The sequence below is a fragment of the Lingula anatina genome, chromosome 8 (assembly GCF_051362555.1).
Source record: "Lingula anatina isolate TDL-2025a chromosome 8, LinAna3.0, whole genome shotgun sequence".
Taxonomy (NCBI): Eukaryota; Metazoa; Brachiopoda; class Lingulata; order Lingulida; family Lingulidae; genus Lingula; species Lingula anatina.
The window spans coordinates 11232585-11254753 of record NC_141774.1 but is presented as its reverse complement, the minus strand read 5'-3'; the positions used below and the strand labels follow the sequence as shown (position 1 = coordinate 11254753).

Here is a 22169-nt window from a genome sequence, read left to right as displayed (position 1 = left end):
TCAAACAGATGTTGTTTTGTTTGTCCTCCAGGTGGCAGCCCTGGGCTTCTTGTTCCTTGCAGGCCTGTACATCTCATCTATTTCCTCCTGTATGGGCAGTTTATATGGATCTCCAAGAATTCTGCAGTCCATAGCAAAGCAGAATGTCATTCCAGTTATCAAGTTCCTTGGACAAGGGGTAAATTTCATTGTTTTATCTCACCTTTACAACACAGTTACATGTGTGGAAGATATTTGAATAGTCTTACATGTAATTATCATTTGCTTGCAGATGATATTTTGTCTTGTCAACTTCACATGCAGTTTTGAATAATGATAATCCAATTAAACTTTTATTCCTATGAATGTTTTGCCAGGAAGGATTTAGTATGAAGTAGACTGCTAGACAGAATATTAATTGGAGAGAAATAACTACTCAGTATATATAAAAACAAGAAGATCAAGATTAGCCATGACAAACCTTTGTTCTTACAACAGCTATTTATTTAGCACAGTGTTGTTGTAGTTACTTTTCCATATTAAAATAATATTTTTTGTCATCTTTTATAAAGCTGTTTGTAAGTGTATCTTCCAGAGAGGTCCAACAATTAAGGTTTCAGTGTTTCTGTTCCTCTAGTTTTGTTATCTTTGATAAAGCTATTTGTAAACATAACTTCCAGAGAGGTCCTAACAAGGTTCCAGTGTTTGCTCTCCTTGCCATCACAGTTATCTCCCTGGTCTTCATCTGCATCGGGAATGTCAACATCCTGGCACCTATCGTCACCATGCCCTTCATGCTAACTTATGCCTCTGTGGATTTCGCCTATTTCTCTCTGGCCATGAGCTTTCAGAAGCGAAAGAGGAAGGAAGAGCGCTACAGCAGTGGTTTGCTGAAACCTGCGATTTCCTCAGTAGGGGGAGGGGTGGGAGGAAGAAAGAGCGACCAGGAGAATAATAATGCCAGTCACAATTACGGTTCCACTGACAAGGTCTCCAATGATCTACCTCCAAAGAACATACCAGATAACACGGCAGATCTGGATAATTTGTTTCCAGAAAGGCTGTTGTTTGATCAGAAACACACTGCGGTGCAGCAGAAAAGGTCACCGAAAAAGCAGCAACAGGGGAGTCCTGTGTCTAAGGCTCAGAAACAGGCCGAGAATTCTGGGAAAGAACAAGTTGATGGGGAGCATGTTGAGAGAGGGTCGGAAGCCGATGCTACGACAGAGTTGCTTGATAAACAGTCTGGTGAGATTTGTATGAGAGTGGGTCTCTCACTAGAATTTTCAAATATAACTTTGAAAGTGAAAACTTAAAACAAACAACTGAAAATGTGTATCAGAGGAGAAAACTCATGAAACAAACACATATTTGTTTCACTGTTAAAGCTCGCGACTGTTGTTGAAGTGACATTATATATATTATAATTTAAGTGAAACAAGCAATTAAAATCAAAACATTTGACATGCTTCACAGTGAACAAAGTTGGGGAAGATGAGCAAAAGTTTTCAGTCAAGTGTTTAATTTTTTTTTAATCCATAGCGAGCATCAGTATCAGTTATATTAATCCAAAGCATAGTATGGTTTTCTTCTGACAATCTTTTTTCTTAGCCATATAGTTATTCTGAAGAGAGATGATTGACTAAATGTGTAAATCTTTCCTCATCTTGTTTATTTGTTTGCATCATTTTAGGTAACCTTAAGCCAGTAAACACAGAAATCCACCGTATGCCCAGATCCTACTATTCCATTTTTGTGAACAGGTGGCTATCACTCATAGGAGTAAGTAGTGAACTACACAACTAAATTAATCTGTTTACTATAAAAAAAAGGAAAAAAGAAGCCTTCACACAAAAGAAATCATATTCATTTTAAATTACTTTTAAATTTGTTAAATATCTCATAATGAAAAAGAACCCCAGTTCTATTACAAGCAAAATAATATAGAGAATATAAATTCTGAAAATATCATAAATATATTGATAATTAAAAGTTGAAGCAAAAAAAGAATTATGTTCATCGCGCACCATACATGGGTATATTTTATAATGTCTTCTTTGTTATTTATTTTTTATTTATTTTACCATATTTACTAGTATTTGACCATATTTGTTCATTTTTTCAGTCCATAGCCTGTCTAGTCATAATGTTTGGCATTCAATGGATCTATGCCTTGGTCACAGTTAGTGTTGTTCTAGTTATTTATATATACATCAGTAAAGTCAACCCAGGAGTTTTCCCTGGTAAGTACTGCTAGTGTATTCTTTACAAAATGACAGCCAAAACAAAGATGGCTGAGTTTATTTACATTTCAACTTACAACATAAAGTGTTTATTAAACATGTAGTTTTGTCATGTTTTTTTATTTAAGAAATCTCCAATTACTGAAGGTCTTTTTTGCTTCATGCTTAAAGGAAAGTATTGTTTATGATAATTTTTAAAATGAGATATAATTAGCTCTTGTATGTGGCCTACAGTGAACAGCGAGTAGTTGTAACAATAGGATGGTTGCACATGTATATTTTGCTTGGGAAATAAAAAAATCAAAATGCAGGCATGTGTTAAAGTGCAGTACCCGGTACATAAATTATCCTGTTTTTCAAAGCTTCAGTTGATAATATTTACTAAAATAATTGTCTTTATTCCTCCAGGTATAGCAGAGTTTAGTCTCCTAGAGTGGATAAGGGATGGTGTATCTCATTGCTGTAGACGTGGACCACAACCTGCAGAGGAAATTGTCGTTACACCGTCAACACCAGCAGTGAGAACCTTTGCCGCCCAGTTGACAGAAGACAATGATGATTTTGCCAATAGAGGGCGGTATCATCAATCAGAAATTGTGCAGGGCGAGAACTTCGATGAATTTCAGGACAGTGATTGAGAACAGTGGTGTTTAGTTTTGTTAATTTTGTTAGTTGTGATTTCTTATAGATTGATACATGTATGTACGGTAATGACTCAATATTTTCAATAGGGGGGGAAAAGGGATTTTTTCTGTAATTTTTCAATCCAGAAATTCTGAAAAATGGAACATTCCTATTGAGTGATTGAAACAAAACGCTAAAGCTGGCTATCCTATAGTACTGTTCTGAAGAGAAAAAGCACAACAAATGGCACACAGAAACATATTTTTTATGATTCCAAAATTATATTTTCAAAGATTGATAATTATTCCCCATTAAAAAAAATAGAGTCATTACCCAACTCTCCCTGGCAGTCATTGTTGTGGTCAGTTCTCCCGTGTGGCTATCTCACATCCTCTTGCCATCCTCTTAATAAGTTGCCATTCAAATTAATGACCTTCACCTCTTTATCCTGAAGGTCAAGGACAAGTACTAATTGCTCCCTTACTTTGAATAGAAAACTTACTTATATTTATTATATTATTAAAAGAAGTGTTTGGTGTTTATAGTCAAGAAAAGTTTTGAAAAGCAAGTTTGTAGGGCACATCTTAGGAAGTGTGTTTGTAACTTAGAGTGGTGAATTCTCAAACACTAACAAGCGTACTGAAAGAAGTGAGAGGTTTGAAAAAGAAAAGTTGATTTAATATATTTATCTATGTTTTGCCAAAAATATTAGCGCACATTTCAGTCATATTTGTTGGCAATTGATTTGTCGCTTGCCAAATTTGTTGATATTTTTCTAGTCATATTTATGTTTTGTAAGTTATTGTTTTGTAGTGAAACCTAAAAGCTTTTTAGTCCCCAAGAAATGCAATTGCATTTGATGTACCAGTGTTCTCAAAGACATCTTAATTAATACTGCCATACAATATTTTCCTTTTCTTATTTGCTGAGACATGTTGACGCTTAGGTCATTTAGGACATAGTACATACCTGTAGTACATAGTCGCTTAGGACATAGTACTACCATAGAATATTTTGTTGAAAGGTTTTATGATTTTCTAATTGTCTTTTTTATTTCATCAAATATTGCTCTATAATGCACTACAGCTTGAATATTTCAAATAAAGCTGCTATACCTGAATTGGTCTCCTCTGGCCAACCACCTACCGGTAGCTTTAACTCACGTCTGTAACCCATTACTATTATCATTATTATTATTTTTATTTATGAAAGTGGGTTTTGTTTTTGTTAAATATGGTAATTTAACGTTTGCCAATTAAAAAAAAATCAGCATTCAATTCCCAACTTTAAAGTACTGTTGCATGGACAATGAATCGGGACCTCGTTAATTCAAAAGAGTGAAAGTATAATCCTGAGACGTGTTAATTAAAAAAATAGAATTATAGGGTAAATGTGAGTTAATAGACCAACAAAACGATGTACAGTAAAAGAGTCTCAACAATAGACGGTACTTGATGTTGTATAGGTCTCTCTTGCTTTCACCTTCATTTTTGCTGTCAAACAAGGGTTCTGATGAGATAGTCGAGTTATTCTGTTAGAGTTCTTCTCGTTCTTGTTGTTTTAATAAATATATTACTGCAATTTAGGAAATATATTGTTAAGCTGTTGTTATTGTTTATTGTCATCGTTATCTCAGGACAACAATGTCAACAGCATTGGTTGATGTCAGTAAAATAAAGGAAATATTTAAGTAAAATCTTTTTTTATTCTTTATATTTTGCATCAGTAAAACATTTTCTAGTCTACGAAAGTTCATCAAACTGTGTCAGTGGGCTACCAATGGAAGTGAATTGTTTGAGATGCAATGCTAGAAGAAAAAAACTATGAAACCCTAATGTCATCTGCCCCTGTCTCTATTTTATGTTGTAAGTCATTTACTTCCAAAACATACGCGTGTTGGAAAGAGCAATTTACAATTTAAAAAAATCCAAATTCCTCAAAATTAGGGTAGGTCGCGCTAGTTAGTAAACATCGATTTTGTCTGGTCTTAAGTCAAGTTTTACTACACCGTTGCAAAAGCAAATCGTGTTATTATTCTGATTATGTATAATCAGCATAGATTGTAATGTTATATCCAGGAAAGGAAGGCTTGATAAAACGGACTGTTCTCCAATGCAAACAACTTGCATGTAACATAATCGCTGATTTCTGATCAATGAGAAAAAATAAAGGACACATTATGTGGATAGGATTATATCAATGTCGGATTACAGCGCTAGCAATGTCGCAACTTTATATTGATGTTTCCTTGTAGAACATTTTTATCCAGGTTTTGAAGCTGTCGGTTAAAGCTGTCATCGCAATTTGCTTTCGGTCAACATGTTGCTTTATAGACCCGGAAAAGTGACTACGTCAGACACCCTGATCTATTTTCTCCCATTCTCGTGCGAATAGGCCTAATATGTCGAGTAGTTAACAGTCCGTATCAATGGCAAAAACTGATCAGTTATCTAAGTCTTAATTTGGACTTTAAAATCTTCAAAAAAGCACTCCTCTTCATGATTACATTTTTCCCTTTATGCAATTTGTTTTTCATGTCAGCTCTACCAGTTTTCTACAACACACTTGCCGCTGTTCAACAACAGGCGCGAGTAGTATACTTTCTTAACGCTCGCACTGCAGTGTTTTGTTTACCTATTTGGCACACTTCACCTCAGCTGGGGTCGCCTCATTCCTGCTAAGATGGCGGACAAGTCAGCTCGTGTAAGTACAGAGTACATGTGTACAACGATAACTGAATTATGGAGGACGTGAGAGAGAGAGAGAGAGAGAGAGAGAGAGAGAGAAAGGACAGAGAGAAGCATTGTAGTTTAATGGTGGGGTAATTAAATAGGGTACACTTTTCTGAATGTAAATCATACTACCGGTACGAAGGGCATGATAATCAGTACATGTACATGTATGTTGCGTAACTATAGGTGTGTACAGACAGGTGTGTGCGCGTGTGTTTGATCTCTGCAAAGAAACCACCAAGAGTTGTTGACGCCACGCGGTTAAAACCTTGTTCCTTTATCTGTACACGTGTGTGTGTGTGTGTGTGTATGTGTGTGTGTGTGTGTGTGTGTGTGTAAATCTCAAGCCTGTAGCCGGCCAGTTCAGAGGGATTTTTTTTTCGACAAAATCTGACATTTTGCCCCTTCAGGTGACCCATCTTTAAAATGACATTGATGATGTACAACCCAGACCAATTTTTATTCAGAATTTTTCAAACCATTTTATTTTTTCAAAATGCCTCACCTGTGTACGGGTCTGTATAGGCCTATATCAATATGTGGTGTTTCGCCCAAACTGACCCTAGCCAGGAAGTAGGTCATCCACCGGACACCTGCAGGCAGCTGGGAGAACGGAGATAAAGAGCGAGATGATCGGCTCTTTTAGGATATAGTTAGCCTTTGCCAAAAATTCCTTATTTACTGCCTTATAATAACATACATTCGATAATTTACATTTTGGATGGGATTAATTTTTATTATTTTGAATCAGAACAAAGGTAGAAGCATTATTGAATAATTAGAGGCAGGAAAAACCTCATCTTCGGTATCTGGATGATAATTAAAGCTTAAATCCTAAGGCTCTAACCGCACATCTCTTACAATCCGTTCTCTCCGCTGAAAAAATCTGGTGAACGGATAAATTGGTGAATAATTCCACTAACCCTTTGTAAAATATGGGTAGGCCTACTATCGAGTCTCAATACCTGACGGCCACCCATGCGTCGCCTCGTGTGCTCTCATGAAGGTTACATTGTATGTCTGTTTACTTTAAACCTCTTTAAACGCTATGTGATACATTCCATTCCAATATTACACTGCATGTATGCTGGTCTTTAGTTAAGGTGGAGAAGTTGAATCTCATTTGAGTTTGGCAATAATTAAAGTCATTAACTGGTCAAGTAACTGGACGTAACTGGCCAAGTAACCAATCAACGGTAATTAAGCTATATATTATGATTGACTTTGTTGGTGTCTTTCATGAACATCGATGTACTAGTAGCCTACATAACATGGATAACATATAGAGTTAAACATTTCATCTACCGACATTTTTAGCTCAACGTTGGAAATTGCTAGCCAAGGCAGTAACTTGTAAATTCGGGAATGTTTTTCTATCTCAGGCGTTGAAGCGAAACGCCGAATTAATGGGTCTATATTTAGGCACTTTTTGTATTAAGGAGATTTTGAGTGGATTTCCAAAGACTTTGGAAATATGACAACATACGTAAATGACCGCAATGAAAGTTATTTTTTTCTTATAAAATGCCCTGTGTACAATTTAATCAACTAGAAAAAGCATAGTCTAGGCCCGATATAAGACCTCATTTGGTTATTTGAAAAATAAGAACATGTGGTCTGGTGTCTTGACTGCAGTAGGGTGTATGTGAGGTTCTTTTCATTGAGCGGTATCCCTTAAGCCCCCTTTAGACTGGACGGCGTCCGTTCTGCGTTCCGTAGTACAGCCCCATCTGAGCTAGAGTAAAAAAAAAAACAACTTTAATTTACTTGCCGACAACTGGCCATTCATTGAGCATTCATACTGCAACCAAAGCGATGCTTGTGCCTCCGGTTTCATGGTCGCACAAAGGACGTAAAGGGGGGTTTAGTGATATTGACTGTACCGATACACTTTGGTCGCTGCACTGTAGATCCTAACATGCATTTACGCAAAAAGTTTTTGTTCCCAAGTTCTCCTCATGTCCGATTTCTGCTGTTTTAGCTAAGTTTATAATTTATGATCGCTGAGAGTCCGTTCAGATGATTATTTCACACCTACTGTCCTATATACTGTGCGTGATAAGCTGTCGGGCGGTTGCCAACCTCTCGATATGAAAAACCCTTTATGTTAAACTAACATCATGATGTCATTTACATTCCAGATTGTCGTAGTATTTGGCGCCACTGGGACCCAGGGGGGTCCTGTTGCCAAAGCCTTAGCAGGAGACCCCCAGTACAAAGTGCGAGTGGTCACTCGTAACCCTGGTAGCGCCAAAGGCAAGGCTCTGAGCCAGATAGGTCAGTCTTGACTTGACCAACTACACTGTTATGATGTTAGCAGTTTTACTTAGTTTTGCCTGATCAGTTATACCCAGTTTTCTTTAAATGATTTCAGGCAAACACGAGTTGCTGTAATGGCTTTGATGTAGATTAATTTAGGTATATGTGGATTACTGTAACCTTCCGCATCCCTCCTCTCTCTCTCTCTCTCTCTCTCTCTCTCTCTCTCTCTCTCTCTATATATATATATATATATATATATATATATATATATATATATTTACCCCCTCCCTCTCTATCTTTCTCTTTGTCTTTCTCTGTATCTCCCTCTCCCCCCTCCCTTTATTTCTCACTCTCTTCTTCTTATCTCTCGCTCTGTCTCTCCCTATCTCAATCTCCATCCCTCCTCTCTCTCTCTCTCACTCTCTCTCTCTCTCTCTCTCACTCTCTCTCATAACCACACCCATGACACCACATTTCCTGCAGGTTGTGAGGTCGTCAAGGCAGACATTGACGACGTGGCGTCCCTGAAGTCGGCGCTGAGCGGCGCCTATGGCTGCTTTGCCGTCACCAACTGGTGGGAGTACTTTGACAAAGAGAAAGAAATTCAGCAGGTATGTATGAGCAACACAATGTATGCTGACGTAGCATCCCTGAAGTCAGACGATTATTTTTAAATATTTTTTAGAAAAGTTATAATAAAAAATTATAATATAAAATATAAAAAAATAAAAATAAAAATTTTAATATAAAAATATAAAAATACTCTCTAGCATCCGTTAAGAATGATTGCAGTCGACCTCAGATTTATCTCTGTGGGTATAAATTCCACCTGTACGCAAATATGAAAATTAATTAGTATGCTTATCCATATTGTTTAGAAAAAATCTAGCTTGTCTGTTCTGTCTGCTTACCAGTACCTGCAAAATCTGTGCCCATATCTATCTATTCTTGTTTGTAACCAGGGCAAAAACATTGCCGACGCATGCGCAGACTGTGGTGTGAAGCACCTAGTCTTCAGCAGCCTGGACGCAGCAGAAAAACTGAAGGGTATTTCCGTGGCCCACTTTGACGGGAAAGCGGTTATTGAGGAATATATGAAAGCAAAAGGTAAAAACATATTCTCGAATTTTCAAGGATCCTACATATACTAGTACATGTACAGACTGCAAAACGGCATTGGTCAGAAGTTGCAAAAGGACTGTTATCACTTCAAGTAAAGACCGGATTTTAGGCTATGGTTCTTTTTCGCTGCAACATCATTGCAGGATGTGCTCTAGTTTTCTGCATCTCAAGAAAAAAAAAAGCTGGTAGGAAACCAGAATACATTCTTTGTTTCTACGTCTCGCGCATTGCGTCAAATCCACTGATGTTTCACGGAATTGGAGAGAGTTGAATCACATATAATAGCAGACTAGATTGCGGTGCGCCAACGAATAAAAGTTGTCAGAACTTATCGACGCATATTTTATGGTTGCTTGGTGTTAAGTTCTGACAAATTACAGAAAAATGCACGACAGTTTGCTGTTACTATGTTTTGCGTTTGACTTTTGTATCGCTTTCGAAAAAAGATATTCCCAACGCAGTGAGTTTCAGACTTATTGCCAAAAAGCTGAACCCAGTACTCGCGGGTTCTAGTACGTTCCCTATTAGTGACGTTGTTTTATTTTATCTTGGTGGATTCCCCTTGCCAGTATTATTTCAGTAGTTTTCGTATAGACTTGAGAGACAGAACTAACTTAAAGGGATAATAACTCTTCGTTTCAGCCAAAAAATGAATTTTCCTAGAGTAAACAACAATTTTCCCATACTTACCAATGGTTAATGAATCCATTTTTACATTCAAAGTTAGTCCCTGTTTTTTTTTTCTAAAAAGTTCGGTTTTTTGTTAAAATCTCTTAAGAGATTTTCACAGAGTATAGCCATTAGTGGAGGTCACGTGGTCTAAAGACAAGCTCAGATATCAGAGTAATAGCTATAACTGCCGTTTTTGTGGTAAAACAGAATATATTATATTTCTATGAGTTATTCACAATGTTTTTATTGTGAAATATAGATCTCATACGAAGAGTTATTATCCCTTTAATAGCTAGTAAGTCTTGTTTTCATTATTTACAGGAATTCCTCACACGGTTGTGCGGTATGCCTTCTACGCCGAGAACCTTTTCGGTATAATGAAACCCCAAAAGACACAGGACGGAAATTTTGCTTTGGGTAAGCCAGCTGCTTCAAACGTTATTTAACAAAAATCGACATTAACGGAAAGCATTGTGCACGATAAGAAGAGTTCTTTGCATTGGCAGTTGCCTTTATAAAGAGAATGGCATAGGAGGCCCTCGGTTTTTATTTGATAATGCACCTTTTTTTAGACATAATAATATAGGTGACACAATGATACTTATTCTACTTAGTAATAAACAGATAAAATGGCCAGCATACTTTAAAGGACAGTGAGATATTTATGCCAATTATAATTATATGATGGGATTGGAATGCTTAAATATTTACTCAACATATTGAAGAAAATAGGGTCGTTGATATAAGTTAATTATAATTTTTTTGAAACCTTAAATTCTAAAATGTGCAGTGTCTAATTATAACAGTGGTAATATCTGTTTTGATTGTATTTAAGGAGACTGCAGTTAGACTGGCCCGTGCTCATGGTTTTAAAATTGCAATCAGTTCCCTTGTCTCATCTCACGTTTAATACACGAAATCACTCAATGCGCTACTTTCATTTCTTATTGTATTAAGTACTGGGGTCGATTGGAGGTCTTTCTATAGAAAAGCACCACGTGTTTGGGAGTCTTCGTGGCGCCGTCTTTTGGTAAAAGAAAACGTCTATGCTACACTTTTTCTGTGAACAAGTAATACAGACTTTTAAGTTCATTTTCCCGTCAGGGATACCAATGGGAGATGTTCCTATGCACATGATCGTGTGCGCAGACGCGGGAGAGTGCATCCATCAGTTGTTCAACAACCCCAGGGAGTGGACCGGGAAGTCTCTTGGGCTCGCCAGCTGGATATACACCATAGACCAATACTGCGACATGTTCAGCAAGATTCTGGGAGTCACTGTCGTTAATCCCAAGGTAATAACCCTTTTTTGCTGCAATATTACATTTTCATTAGGTCATGCTGATAAGCTCATAAACAGATTCAACTAAAATAGTCACTGTAGTACAAACATGTTATACTATGGCTTTCATTTTACAGAATGTGTTTTTCTAATATAGCTTATCTTTATGTATTTGGTAAAAAGGTTGCATGCGGTCATTTTAGCTGCAGATGTAGGAATATTCCCCTTGGTGTGAAAGTCGGCAATATGTCGGCCTAGGCATGCCACGATGTAACAACTGGCTGGGGGGGGGGGGGGGGGGGTCCGGGGAGTTTACAGAGACCCGCGAACCCTTTGTCAAATTGTCATATTTTTATTTTATCTCATTTATTTATATATGCATCCATTCATTCATTTTTCTTTATATGCTTGCAGATGACAGCTGAACAGATGGCAGGGTTTGGTTTCCCCGGTGCCAATGACTTGGCCAATATGTTTCGGTTCTACCAGTGTGGAATCGACAGGAATCCAGAAGAATGTAAGCGGCTAAACCCAAAGATGGCGACCCTGGAGCAGTGGGTGACAGCGAACAAAGAAGCTCTTTTGAAAGCCTGGAATGCGTAATATCGTGATCTAGGTCGCTGGGATTTTGCAAAGATCTTGTTTGGATTGGAATACGAGATGTGTCGTTGTCGAGAATTTTTCATTAAAAGCACAATTTTTAAAACATAGTATTACGACAAATACTGCGATTTCTTGGAAGACACAGTGTGACATTTTAACCGTCAAACATGATGAATTTGTTATATAACCAAGCTTACTGATGCGTTTTGTTTGTTCCTAGGCCATACATGTATTTGTGTCTTTAGTCCCCTGTGCTTTATAATATTGTGTTGTCTAACAACTGGGGTTGATACAATATTGTTATCTGACGTTGATACAACGTTGTTATCTGACGTTGATCCAATTTCAAATCCAATGTTTATCTAACGTCTTATCAACGTTATGGTTCAACGTTGTTTCAACGTTAAAACAACATAATTTGTCTGCTGGGCAACCACGTTCATGAAAATACACACCACGGAAACCACTGAAGACCGTAACGCTGCAGAAGAGTATACTTGGGATTCATTATTTGCACACTGATCAATATGTTATATTACATTTTATTAATGATGTAATCAAAATGAACAAGTTATGTACGTGAGCAGCTCGTGGAGACAACTGTGTGTCCTTTCCTTTCATGATGTTTTTGAAGTCTTGCTTTTATGACCATCCACGTCTAATTGATCCGTTATTATTCAATGATAATAATTATAACTTAGGATGTTTGAGTTCCAAATTCTTTGCGATCCCAATATCTCTAATTTTTACATCTAAGTGTCTCATTCTCGATGACTTATGGTTGTCGTACACATTGGTTATAATCGTCTCTGACAAACCCTTCGCAACAACCGCAGCTGAAACAGAAGAAAAACGTTAATGTAAAACTAGGAGAAAACAAACCCAATGTGTCTTCGAGCAAATAGCAAATCTCGTTGACGATGCAACTTTTTTCATGTTGTGTGGGCGTTTTTCATGTTTTGTGGGCAAAATGATAGTTTTTACTAATAAATCCAATTCTTTGTTCACTAATATATGTTGTAATCAGTTTTATACATTGTCTCACATATCTGGGTACTTACTCGGGGTTGGTGTTATAATCACATTCTGCTGCAGAACAAGCTATACTGTTACACCGTTGTCTTTGCCTAAATACATAAATAAACGAAATATTAATTTCATGACATCACTGCAGTCTTTCTATATAAAATCTCGTGTGTTAATAAACAGCAATACAAGTTAGAATCTCTAACAAATGATTATAATAATTAATGACAAGTTTTCGTTTGCTAATGTTATAAGCATAAGCGGTGGCAAAAATAAAAGCCAAACCACGTACCCATCTGATAGATATAATTAGTCAGTTAGGGAATAAAATGTCGAACATATGAAGCGTGGCTAGGAGCAACATCATTAGCCATTCGGGATTTAGTCGATTAAATGCAAACGTACGCTGTTTGCCAAGGAATAAGAATGGAGTTTCAAGAGTATGATAAGCATTGCAAAGTGAAAAACTGCATATACAATATATGGAAACACTAATTAATTATACTTCTTTACACTTCGACTCACCCTTAAGCCTTAAGCCCCTTGGTGTGTTTTTCCAAAAACGTTTCCAAATTTGCTCGTTTTTCCTCCGTTTTGTCTGTTTTGACTCACCCTTAGAGGTGCTGTTCAAACTCTTGCCTTTCCTATACCTCTGGTAACTCTTATTTTGTCTGCATTTTATCCTAAACGACAGTAATCACATTGTTTTTCGTCAACACCTTGTACACTTATTAACTATTCTTCTACACTCCTGTTAGTTTTATCGTGCTGGGCCGCATAATAAAAAAAAGATATGCTGTGCCATGGGTGATCCACCGTGAGCTAGCTCTTAATCTGTACCTAGGGCATTGGTCCACATAAGACCTTCAAGCCAATCATGGGTACCTTTGCCGCCAATATGGCCGAATCATGGCCGCCAACAGAAAGTGTTCCCTTTATTAAAGAAAATGTGCCAAAATCGAAATGGATATTTGCAAAGATATTTTGTAGGCATTCTATGAAATGATGTGCAAATGTAAGTGTTCGTGTCCAGTAGCCTTATAGTTTACTGATATAAATTAAAGTACAGCTTCATCGCCACGTCTTATCTACATCTAGTCACACATTTCTGTGTTTTTACACGTAACGCTTGCAGAGTGATTAAGCCATTAATGTACAGACACAGATTAAGACGCCTGGACTGCGCTGTTAGTACCATTTTTGATAACATGTACCAGTCCCATGAGAAATGAAGCTGTAATAGAACTAGCATCAAAGCTGCGACAGGTATTAGTGCTACACCGGACCTTATACATTAATTACTTGGGCAACAATATGTACACGTAGGTATAATAATAATTATTATTATCAATCAAACAGATATATACGTGTATTCAAGTTACCTCGGGTAATAGTCAAACCTATAATTCTATTGATTTATCTAATGGGATGAAAGACAACTGAGGTACCCGGAAACGAAGTTTACGGTATTATGTGACGTATTGCGTGACGTCATACCAGACTAATGTGAGTGTCTATGTGAGGCACATAAGGGTTAACCTGTTAAAACCATTAAGGGTTAAACTGTATGCGCCGTGAATCACCTCTCAGAAAACGATACAAGTTCCGCGTAAGACATGGCGAGTGTCCGTGCTGTTTTGCAACTGAATATAATTTTATAAAACTTAGTAGAAAACAACTAAAACAATATCCGTGGATAAAATAAATTATTTCTATTCGATGGCACGCCCCACGCGTTAATATACCATTTTTTCTAGCCCCGCGCTCTAAATTCCGCAACACCTCGCCTGGCTTTACGCAACCCTAGTAAGTCGAGCAGCGAAGTTGAAATGCTCTCTCATTTGACTCCCATTGAACCATCCCACAACCAAAATGCTAAAATTGTCCGATTGACAAAGGAGCTAAAGCCCAAAATTAGGTTGTTTGGCCTTTCAGCCAAAAACTTTAGACAGTTTACTTGAAGATAAACCGTAATAGTTACTCTTAATAAAGGGAACATTGGTCTACAGCATTAACAATGTCTTTCGTGCGCGAAAAGCACAATATGAAATTTCAATGAGCCATTACTGATTTAACTTGGTTCAAAGAAGAAGATAAATTTGACCCTAATGTTTAAACACTTTTTAAACAAAAAGCCTCTCGTATTATACAGGTTACAGGACCAAAACACCATATTTTATGTCTGAAGTCAGTATAAAACATACCAAACTCTGCAGTCCGAATACGGCGGTTTTCTGTCCAACATGGGTATTTGTTCGTAATATGGGTCCCAGCATGCGTACTCCCTTTGCCTTTCTCCACAGCCACAGCCACGCCCAGCAGTGTCGCAATTTGTCCAGAAGGACCACGCTGTCCCCCGCCACACGGGCAGTTTGCACCAGCCGGTAACAGGATGTACGAGAGCGTCTTCGCAGCAGTATTGTCTGCCATTAGCGTCCACACACGGCGGCTGCCACGCCCAGTACGACGAGATGGTGCAGCCCCCGCAGTCTTCCTCACCAAGAGTTGTTGTAGTTGTAGTGGGTGTAGTAGTTGTGGTTGGTGTAGTAGTTGTGGTAGGTGTTGCAGTTGTTGTTGGTGTAGTAGTTGTAGTTGGTGTTGTAGTTGTGGTTGGTGTTGTAGTTGTAGTTGGTGTTGTAGTTGTGGTTGGTGTTGTAGTTGTTGTTGGTGTAGTTGTAGTGGGTGTCGTAGTTGTGGTTGGTGTTGTAGTTGTAGTGGGTGTCGTAGTTGTGGTTGGTGTTGTAGTTGTAGTTGGTGTAGTAGTTGTGGTTGGTGTTGTAGTAGTAGTGGGTGTAGTAGTTGTGGTTGGTGTTGTAGTTGTAGTGGGTGTAGTAGTTGTGGTTGGTGTTGTAGTTGTAGTGGGTGTAGTAGTTGTAGTTGGTGTAGTAGTTGTAGTTGGTGTAGTTGTTGTAGTGGGTGTTGTAGTCGTAGTGGGTGTCGTAGTTGTGGTTGGTGTTGTAGTTGTAGTGGGTGTAGTAGTTGTGGTTGGTGTTGTAGTTGTAGTGGGTGTAGTAGTTGTTGTGGGTGTTGTAGTTGTGGTTGGTGTTGTAGTTGTAGTGGGTGTAGTAGTTGTGGTTGGTGTTGTAGTTGTAGTGGGTGTAGTAGTTGTAGTTGGTGTTGTAGTTGTAGTGGGTGTAGTAGTTGTGGTTGGTGTTGTAGTAGTAGTGGGTGTAGTAGTTGTGGTTGGTGTTGTAGTTGTAGTGGGTGTAGTAGTTGTGGTTGGTGTTGTAGTTGTAGTGGGTGTAGTAGTTGTGGTTGGTGTTGTAGTAGTAGTGGGTGTAGTAGTTGTGGTTGGTGTTGTAGTTGTAGTGGGTGTAGTAGTTGTGGTTGGTGTTGTAGTAGTAGTGGGTGTAGTAGTTGTGGTTGGTGTTGTAGTTGTAGTGGGTGTAGTAGTTGTGGTTGGTGTTGTAGTTGTAGTGGGTGTAGTAGTTGTAGTGGGTGTAGTAGTTGTAGTGGGTGTTGTAGTTGTAGTGGGTGTAGTAGTTGTGGTTGGTGTTGTAGTTGTAGTAGGCGTAGTAGTTGTAGTGGGCGTAGTAGTTGTGGTTGGTGTAGTTGTTGTTGTTGTTGGTGTAGTAGTTGTTGTGGGTGTAGTAGTTGTGGTTGGTGTAGTAGTTGTAGTTGTGATGACTGCAGGATCTGGCACTGAAAACAGCAACAGATTTTTTAATGTTTGACGTTACCAACAGCTACGTTGGAAAATACCAGAAAAGATAAATACTTAAATAGATAAATTCAATGGGATAATCATGCTTCCAATGTGCTTTCCATATTGATTAAATCAACACTGAAAACTACATGTAAGAGCGCTCTTTCATAAATCCGGGTAGGCTGCCGTAAGCAAGTTGGGAATTGAAAACGAAGTTGAGTTTTCCCTCTCATGTACATGTAAATTCACATCCAACATTACAAAATATAGTAAAGGAAAACGAAAGTGAAAGTTTCGCCTCTCACCTATACTGACGTCCATCTGGAAGCCGATTAATATGAAAAACTGCAGATACGATCTGAACAACACGAGGGCTCTGTTTGTGACGGATGTCACCACTGCCGTCGGCTCTCCACTGCAGCAAAATCTGCAACACAAAAATTTGTTTTATTTAGAAAATAATTTGTTGTAGATATGGGAAATAAACTTGCTGAATCTTGAGTTTAAAGGGGTTCTCTCCGATGTTGACACTTCTATAGAAAAGAAACAAGCGTTTCTTGAAATTTCCCCAGTGTCTTCGTTTGTATATCAAAGCATACCCGACGCGAATTAATTAAGAAAATAAATATTGAATGATAGCTTTTTTTTAGATCAGTTTTAAAGATTTTTAAATTCTTTTCTTAGTCTGACATTTAAAGCTGTAAACAAGAATTATCGTATACACCAGGGCCCAGTTTTATAAAGGACGTTTAGCACTAACCAGTGGATAAGCCTAACCAGTGGATAAATTCTCCTAACACCCATTAACTAAAAGATGGTTAAAATGTGTTTTATGTACAGTCTTCTGACGGAAAACAGCCAATTAGTTAACTGGCCAGTGTTTAACTGGATTAAATAATTATTTAAAGGTCAGTTTACTAACAGACTATTTAGGTCTGGTTAGAGTTAAACACTGGTTAGTGCTAAACGTCCTTTATAAAACTGGGACCAGTTTCTTCAATATTGACCGAATAATCCAAAGGCAGAATAGAACAGTTTTGCTTAAAGGTACACTTCATGGGTTTGAAACTTCCCCAAACGCTTATTTTTGCAGTTCACAGCTTCTTATACAACCTTATATACACCTTAAAGTGCTTTAACCCTTTTAATATTTTACTGGAGCGTACTTGATGTTGATATTACCAGTTCATAGGAGCATATAGGAATATGGTGGCTGCTTATAATGACTGGCCAGTTATTTTAAGTAGACAACGCCATAGGGAGCGTCACTTAGGCTTCGTTCACATGCAATGTCTATTTTCTAAATTCTATTTTCTATTCGCGCTATCTTATGATCACGGTCTGTGCCCTAAATATCTCGCCGCGTAATTACTGGCAGCGCGAGCCAGTTACTTATAGTAACTTATAGTAACTGGCTCGCGCTGCCAGTAATTACGCCGCGGGATATTCAGGGCACAGACTGTGATCATAAGACATGCCGCGAATAGAAAATAGAATTTAGAAAATAGACATTGCATGTGAACGAAGCCTTAAATACCCTTGAGTACTGGTTTGAGTCAAAGGTTATTCATGTGTTTACTGGAACATTTTTTTATACAGGTGCCCTGTTAGTACAGTGTCCATACACTCACCTTGGTCCAGTTGTTCCGAAGTCGTTGGCGTCGTACTTAATCTCCACAAAATCAAAGCACTGTTTGCTCGAGGAACTACAAGGCAGATCCGTGGTGTACATTCCGAATTGTCCAACGAAAGATTCTTTGGGTATAAATTGGAATTGTATAAGGTAGCCTGGAGGTGCCTATAAAATAATTGGTTAAATACGTTTATTTTGCTGTTTTAATAAGGTAGATACTTCACACACACGCACACACACTTTCAGAAGTGGAGGCCTGCAAGTGTACGTAAAAGGTCATATGTTGTCATTATCTGTTTTACCATGATACAAACCACCCATGCATGCATACTCCACTTTCACACACACAGGGGCGTAAGCGCACACACTTACACAATTTCTGTCTTAGACCGTTTTATGTGTCTGTACAATATATTAACATGACGATAGATAGATATTATCATGTTTAAATACAGAGTCGAAAGGAGTATTTTCAAAAATTTAATGACCACTAAAATAACAAAAAAATAAAATAAATAAATAAATAAATAAATAAAATAAAAATAAAAAATAAAAAATAACGGTTAGTTATTGTTCAAACAGCTATCCTCATAAAAAATTAATTTTGAGTTTTTTTAAAATTTACTGTTCAAGTGCAACTGTTGGATTTGGTCATAAATCGTTATGGCTATGTTATAATTGTTTTGACATAAAATTCCATTTGAAAACACCGCCGTCTCAAACATTATGTATCAATAACTTCTCGTTAGAAGTTTCTCTAGGAGAAGTTATGACAGTAATTTACGTGCTCCATACCTCGATCAGCCAGTTACATCTTGTGAATGGTTTGTAGAAGGATGGGTATTCGTTCGGTGATTTCACTTCCAGAGTCCTCGGGTTTTCCTCTGTCAAAATAACCGTACCGCCACACACGTCTGTAATTAGGAGATACCTGGCTTATAGGTGGCTAATTTAGGTTACACTGTGAGAGAGAGCTGGCCTTTGATATATGTAATAATAATAATAATAATAATAATAATAATAATAATAAATAAATTAATTAATTAATTAATTAATTAATTAATTAATACATAAAATAAATGAATAAATAAATAAATAAAATCCTGACATTTCATTTGCTACATAAAGTATTGCCATCTAGGTCGGAATGAACCAGTGAGTGAGCTCTGTAGGTCTTATTTGTAGTGTTACAAGTAAAATGTGCCAGTCTCCGGACAGTCCTGTTACGTCAAGGCCTCAACACAAATAACATTGAGAAGAAACACGAAGATACAGCTCTACAATTGTTTTCTTCGTATTTTTCTTATCTTACCCATTTCAGGTGGTTCTGGCTCCGTACAATATGGCGGCGCAAGACCATCTGGACATAAGCATACCAGACAATTGTTGGGATTAGGATATCCACCATTTCTACATTGGTGACTTCCGGTGCATTTGTCTTCGTGATATGAAATAATTCAAACTTGAATTACAACATTGTGGATAACAATAATAATAATTACACTTCATGTATATAATAAACATATAATTTGCAGTGGCAAATGACTCTCCACGTGTCATACTCATAATTGACAGGTTACCATCAGTGTTTAATTTACAAGTTCCTCATTACTCTGAACTGGCTATTGTTTTACGGTGAAAGGCCCTTTTTCACACACTCACACATACACACACATAAACACACACACAAACACACACATGCGATAAATTTAAAGAAATAACGCAAAAAAATTATTTTGAACCACTAACGTCACGCTTAACCTAACCTGTATGGACAGAAAGGGAGGAGAACTCTATGTTCCACATGGAGAGTCCGCTTCTTTCACACTGCATGGCCCAATAGTGTCCGACATGTATGCCCATACATACTACTTACTAGTACACGAAGGTCAGCATTGCAAATATGCCAGAGGATTGTCATGTGTCATCCAAGGGTTTTATTTAACAACTAAGATCCCAATATTTTGAAATAAATCCATTCGTACTCACCCGCGCAATACGCCTTGTTAACAATGAGAGCGTCGTTGAAGGACAGCTGCCATCTTTGGCCTATGGTGCCTTGGTACAGGGGGTCGTTGGTTAGTATGGTGGGCGTTGTACCGTCCACGCTGAACGCCTGGATTATATACATATAGTGGAACACAGACTGGTATGTTATCATTTGGAGAATATATATATATATATATACATGTCAGGTACATGTATATATGCATATGGCCTTTTGCCAAACGTGGCTTTAAAAATACCAAATTGTAATATTTCATTACGTGTTGCATTTCTTCTTAACACTTCATGTGTTATACAGTTAATTTTACTGTGTTGTCATTTTTATTGCATTTCAAACATTGTTATCTGTAGAAAAACGTGTTTGTTTTTACGTGTAATATGCACATGCTACGTAACAAAAGGACGGAATACTTACGACGGCCCTATAGTGCATCACAGAACCGTAGTCGTAAGGGACTTCATGATTTGCCGTCATTCCTGCATCGGGTTGGATAAAATTCCCTTCAAATCCCTGTTTCGTGCTGTCGAGGTCTACAGTAACATACAGGTCTCTGTCTGAGCGCACGTGCTCGTGAAATAGTCCAATGGCGTGACCCATTTCGTGAACTATGGTACCCAGCTGAAAAGAAAGAGGTTAGATCAGTTTAGTCAAGGTTCAGCTTTATTTGCAATTTTTTTTTAAATGAAGGTAACGTCTGTAAAAAAGATCAGAATAGTTACGTGGAATTTTTTTTAATATGAGCGAGTACAACGATGATACACAGAGTGGTTTATAACAAAATGTGATATTACCGGTATCTCACATGGTACAGAATACTCTGAAGTGCATGTGGTACCGGGGGTGATTTATTGTACGTAAAACTAATTGTACTGGTCAGTCTTAGGGCCATTTCACATCGAGCGGTATACTTTAGCGGTACAGTCTGTACTGGTATATTTTGAGAGGTTCTACTATATATTTACCCTACTGGGAACTTTAGTTTATTTCCTGCTGTACATTAAATGGGTGTGTCGAGATGTCTCTCATGCATGTCAACCAGGTTATCTGCAGGTGTTGTCAAGCTCTACACACCTGATTATACAGGTGTATAGCTGCAATTTATCACCCGATGTGAAAAGGCCTCTTGAAAAGGAACTACATTGCCACCAGAGCTGAAGCAGTGCACGCGCCACGAGCCACGAGCCGTATTACTGGGTGCGCAAGCCAGAAACATACCATGGGGTTGGTGGGGGTGTCAAATGAAAATGAGTGAAATACGGAGTGGATATTTTGACGAATAAATGGAAAATTGTCCAAGGTTCTGTTTAAATTATCAATTTTTGTTAGCACATATAAAGTAGTTGAAAAAAGATAAAATTGCATAACAATACAAGTAGTGAATAAGGACAGATATAAGGAGGAATATGCACTCGTTTCCGTTAATGATAAAAATTATCGTTGTCTTAGAATCGTGCCAATAAAAGAGATTCCCCACTACCAGTGAAGCGCCTGTCATGTCACGTGACATGTTTTAGCTGCACTACGTCGCTGCTTTTGGGTTCGTTTGGGGGAGAATGTTCCTTCATCATATTCTTGTAAAACATTCTCATATTCTAGTAACATTATGCGTCCACGTGTGTTGTATTTTTCACATTATATATATATATATGTCTGTGACAATGGGAAGTTGGCACAGAGTTGTGGGATTTGTTGTGCTCAGTTATTTTATTGATTCTTTGATCCTTACCTTAAGTTAAGCGCCTCGCAAATGTTAATTTCCATTACTCTGCTTGCATGCTATTCTCAGTGACGTCAAGGTTTCCCACTGAGAATGAGCAGAGTGCAGGCATATAAAACAAACTTACTCGTAGTGGTGACAACTTTAAGACCAAAAACGAGTCTTCTTTGACTTGAACCTACATGTAGCAGCCATGTCAGTAATGATATTTGACTTTTTTCTCAAAAATGTTAAGATGTTTTTGAGGCCATTTGCCATAATACAATTGACTAACACAGGTTTATAATTTAAAGGTCGGCTGTAATTTTGGTCTTAAATGTCCAATGTACGAGTTGTGCCATTTTGTAATATTTGGACCAGCGTTCAACCGCAACACATGTGCGCCGTGCTTCTGGTGATTTCGTTTTGAGACGGGTCGCTACAGGGTTGGGCGCAGAAGGAAACGAGGGGCTATATTAAGGATTTGGTGAATTATTTACCTCACGGATGTTAGATATCAAAACGGGCTCCCCTCCAAATATGTTTTGGATTTTCTGAAAATGTTCGAGAGAAATATCACTAGCCAAGTTGGGAAACGCAACTGACTTTTGAGGTTTGATTGTAATTATACTTCATAGCTA

General features: G+C 37.8%; 3 protein-coding genes across 5 annotated transcripts in view; 2 read left to right on the top strand and 1 right to left on the bottom strand.

Annotated features, from left to right (window-relative positions):
• Window positions 1-4542, top strand: part of LOC106179051 (solute carrier family 12 member 8) — a 32236-nt gene extending 27694 nt beyond the window's left edge. For all 3 annotated transcript variants that reach the window (XM_013562556.2, XM_013562557.2, XM_087019419.1), the window contains 5 exons: window positions 32-178; window positions 660-1227; window positions 1673-1761; window positions 2105-2222; window positions 2631-4542. In XM_013562556.2, coding sequence (XP_013418010.2) covers window positions 32-178; window positions 660-1227; window positions 1673-1761; window positions 2105-2222; window positions 2631-2860 — 1152 coding nt within the window. In that variant the 3' untranslated portion in view covers window positions 2861-4542. The remainder of the gene's footprint in view (window positions 1-31; window positions 179-659; window positions 1228-1672; window positions 1762-2104; window positions 2223-2630) is intronic.
• An 863-nt stretch (window positions 4543-5405) lies between these two features.
• LOC106179054 (nmrA-like family domain-containing protein 1) lies at window positions 5406-12679 on the top strand. Its single transcript, XM_013562559.3, has 7 exons — window positions 5406-5549; window positions 7720-7855; window positions 8324-8451; window positions 8803-8947; window positions 9956-10051; window positions 10739-10929; window positions 11331-12679. Exons 1-7 carry the CDS (start codon window positions 5529-5531, stop codon window positions 11517-11519), a joined length of 906 nt encoding a protein of 301 aa, XP_013418013.2. The 5' UTR covers window positions 5406-5528; the 3' UTR covers window positions 11520-12679.
• Window positions 12006-22081, bottom strand: LOC106163920 (uncharacterized). The gene is made up of 10 exons (XM_086994032.1): window positions 22029-22081; window positions 20247-20450; window positions 19814-19940; window positions 19137-19262; window positions 18620-18738; window positions 17823-17989; window positions 16497-16618; window positions 14750-16187; window positions 12581-12646; window positions 12006-12355 (listed from the first exon to the last, which is right to left on the bottom strand). Exons 2-10 carry the CDS (start codon window positions 20427-20429, stop codon window positions 12295-12297), a joined length of 2409 nt encoding a protein of 802 aa, XP_086850158.1. The 5' UTR covers window positions 20430-20450; window positions 22029-22081; the 3' UTR covers window positions 12006-12294.
• Between the last annotated feature and the right edge of the window lie 88 nt (window positions 22082-22169).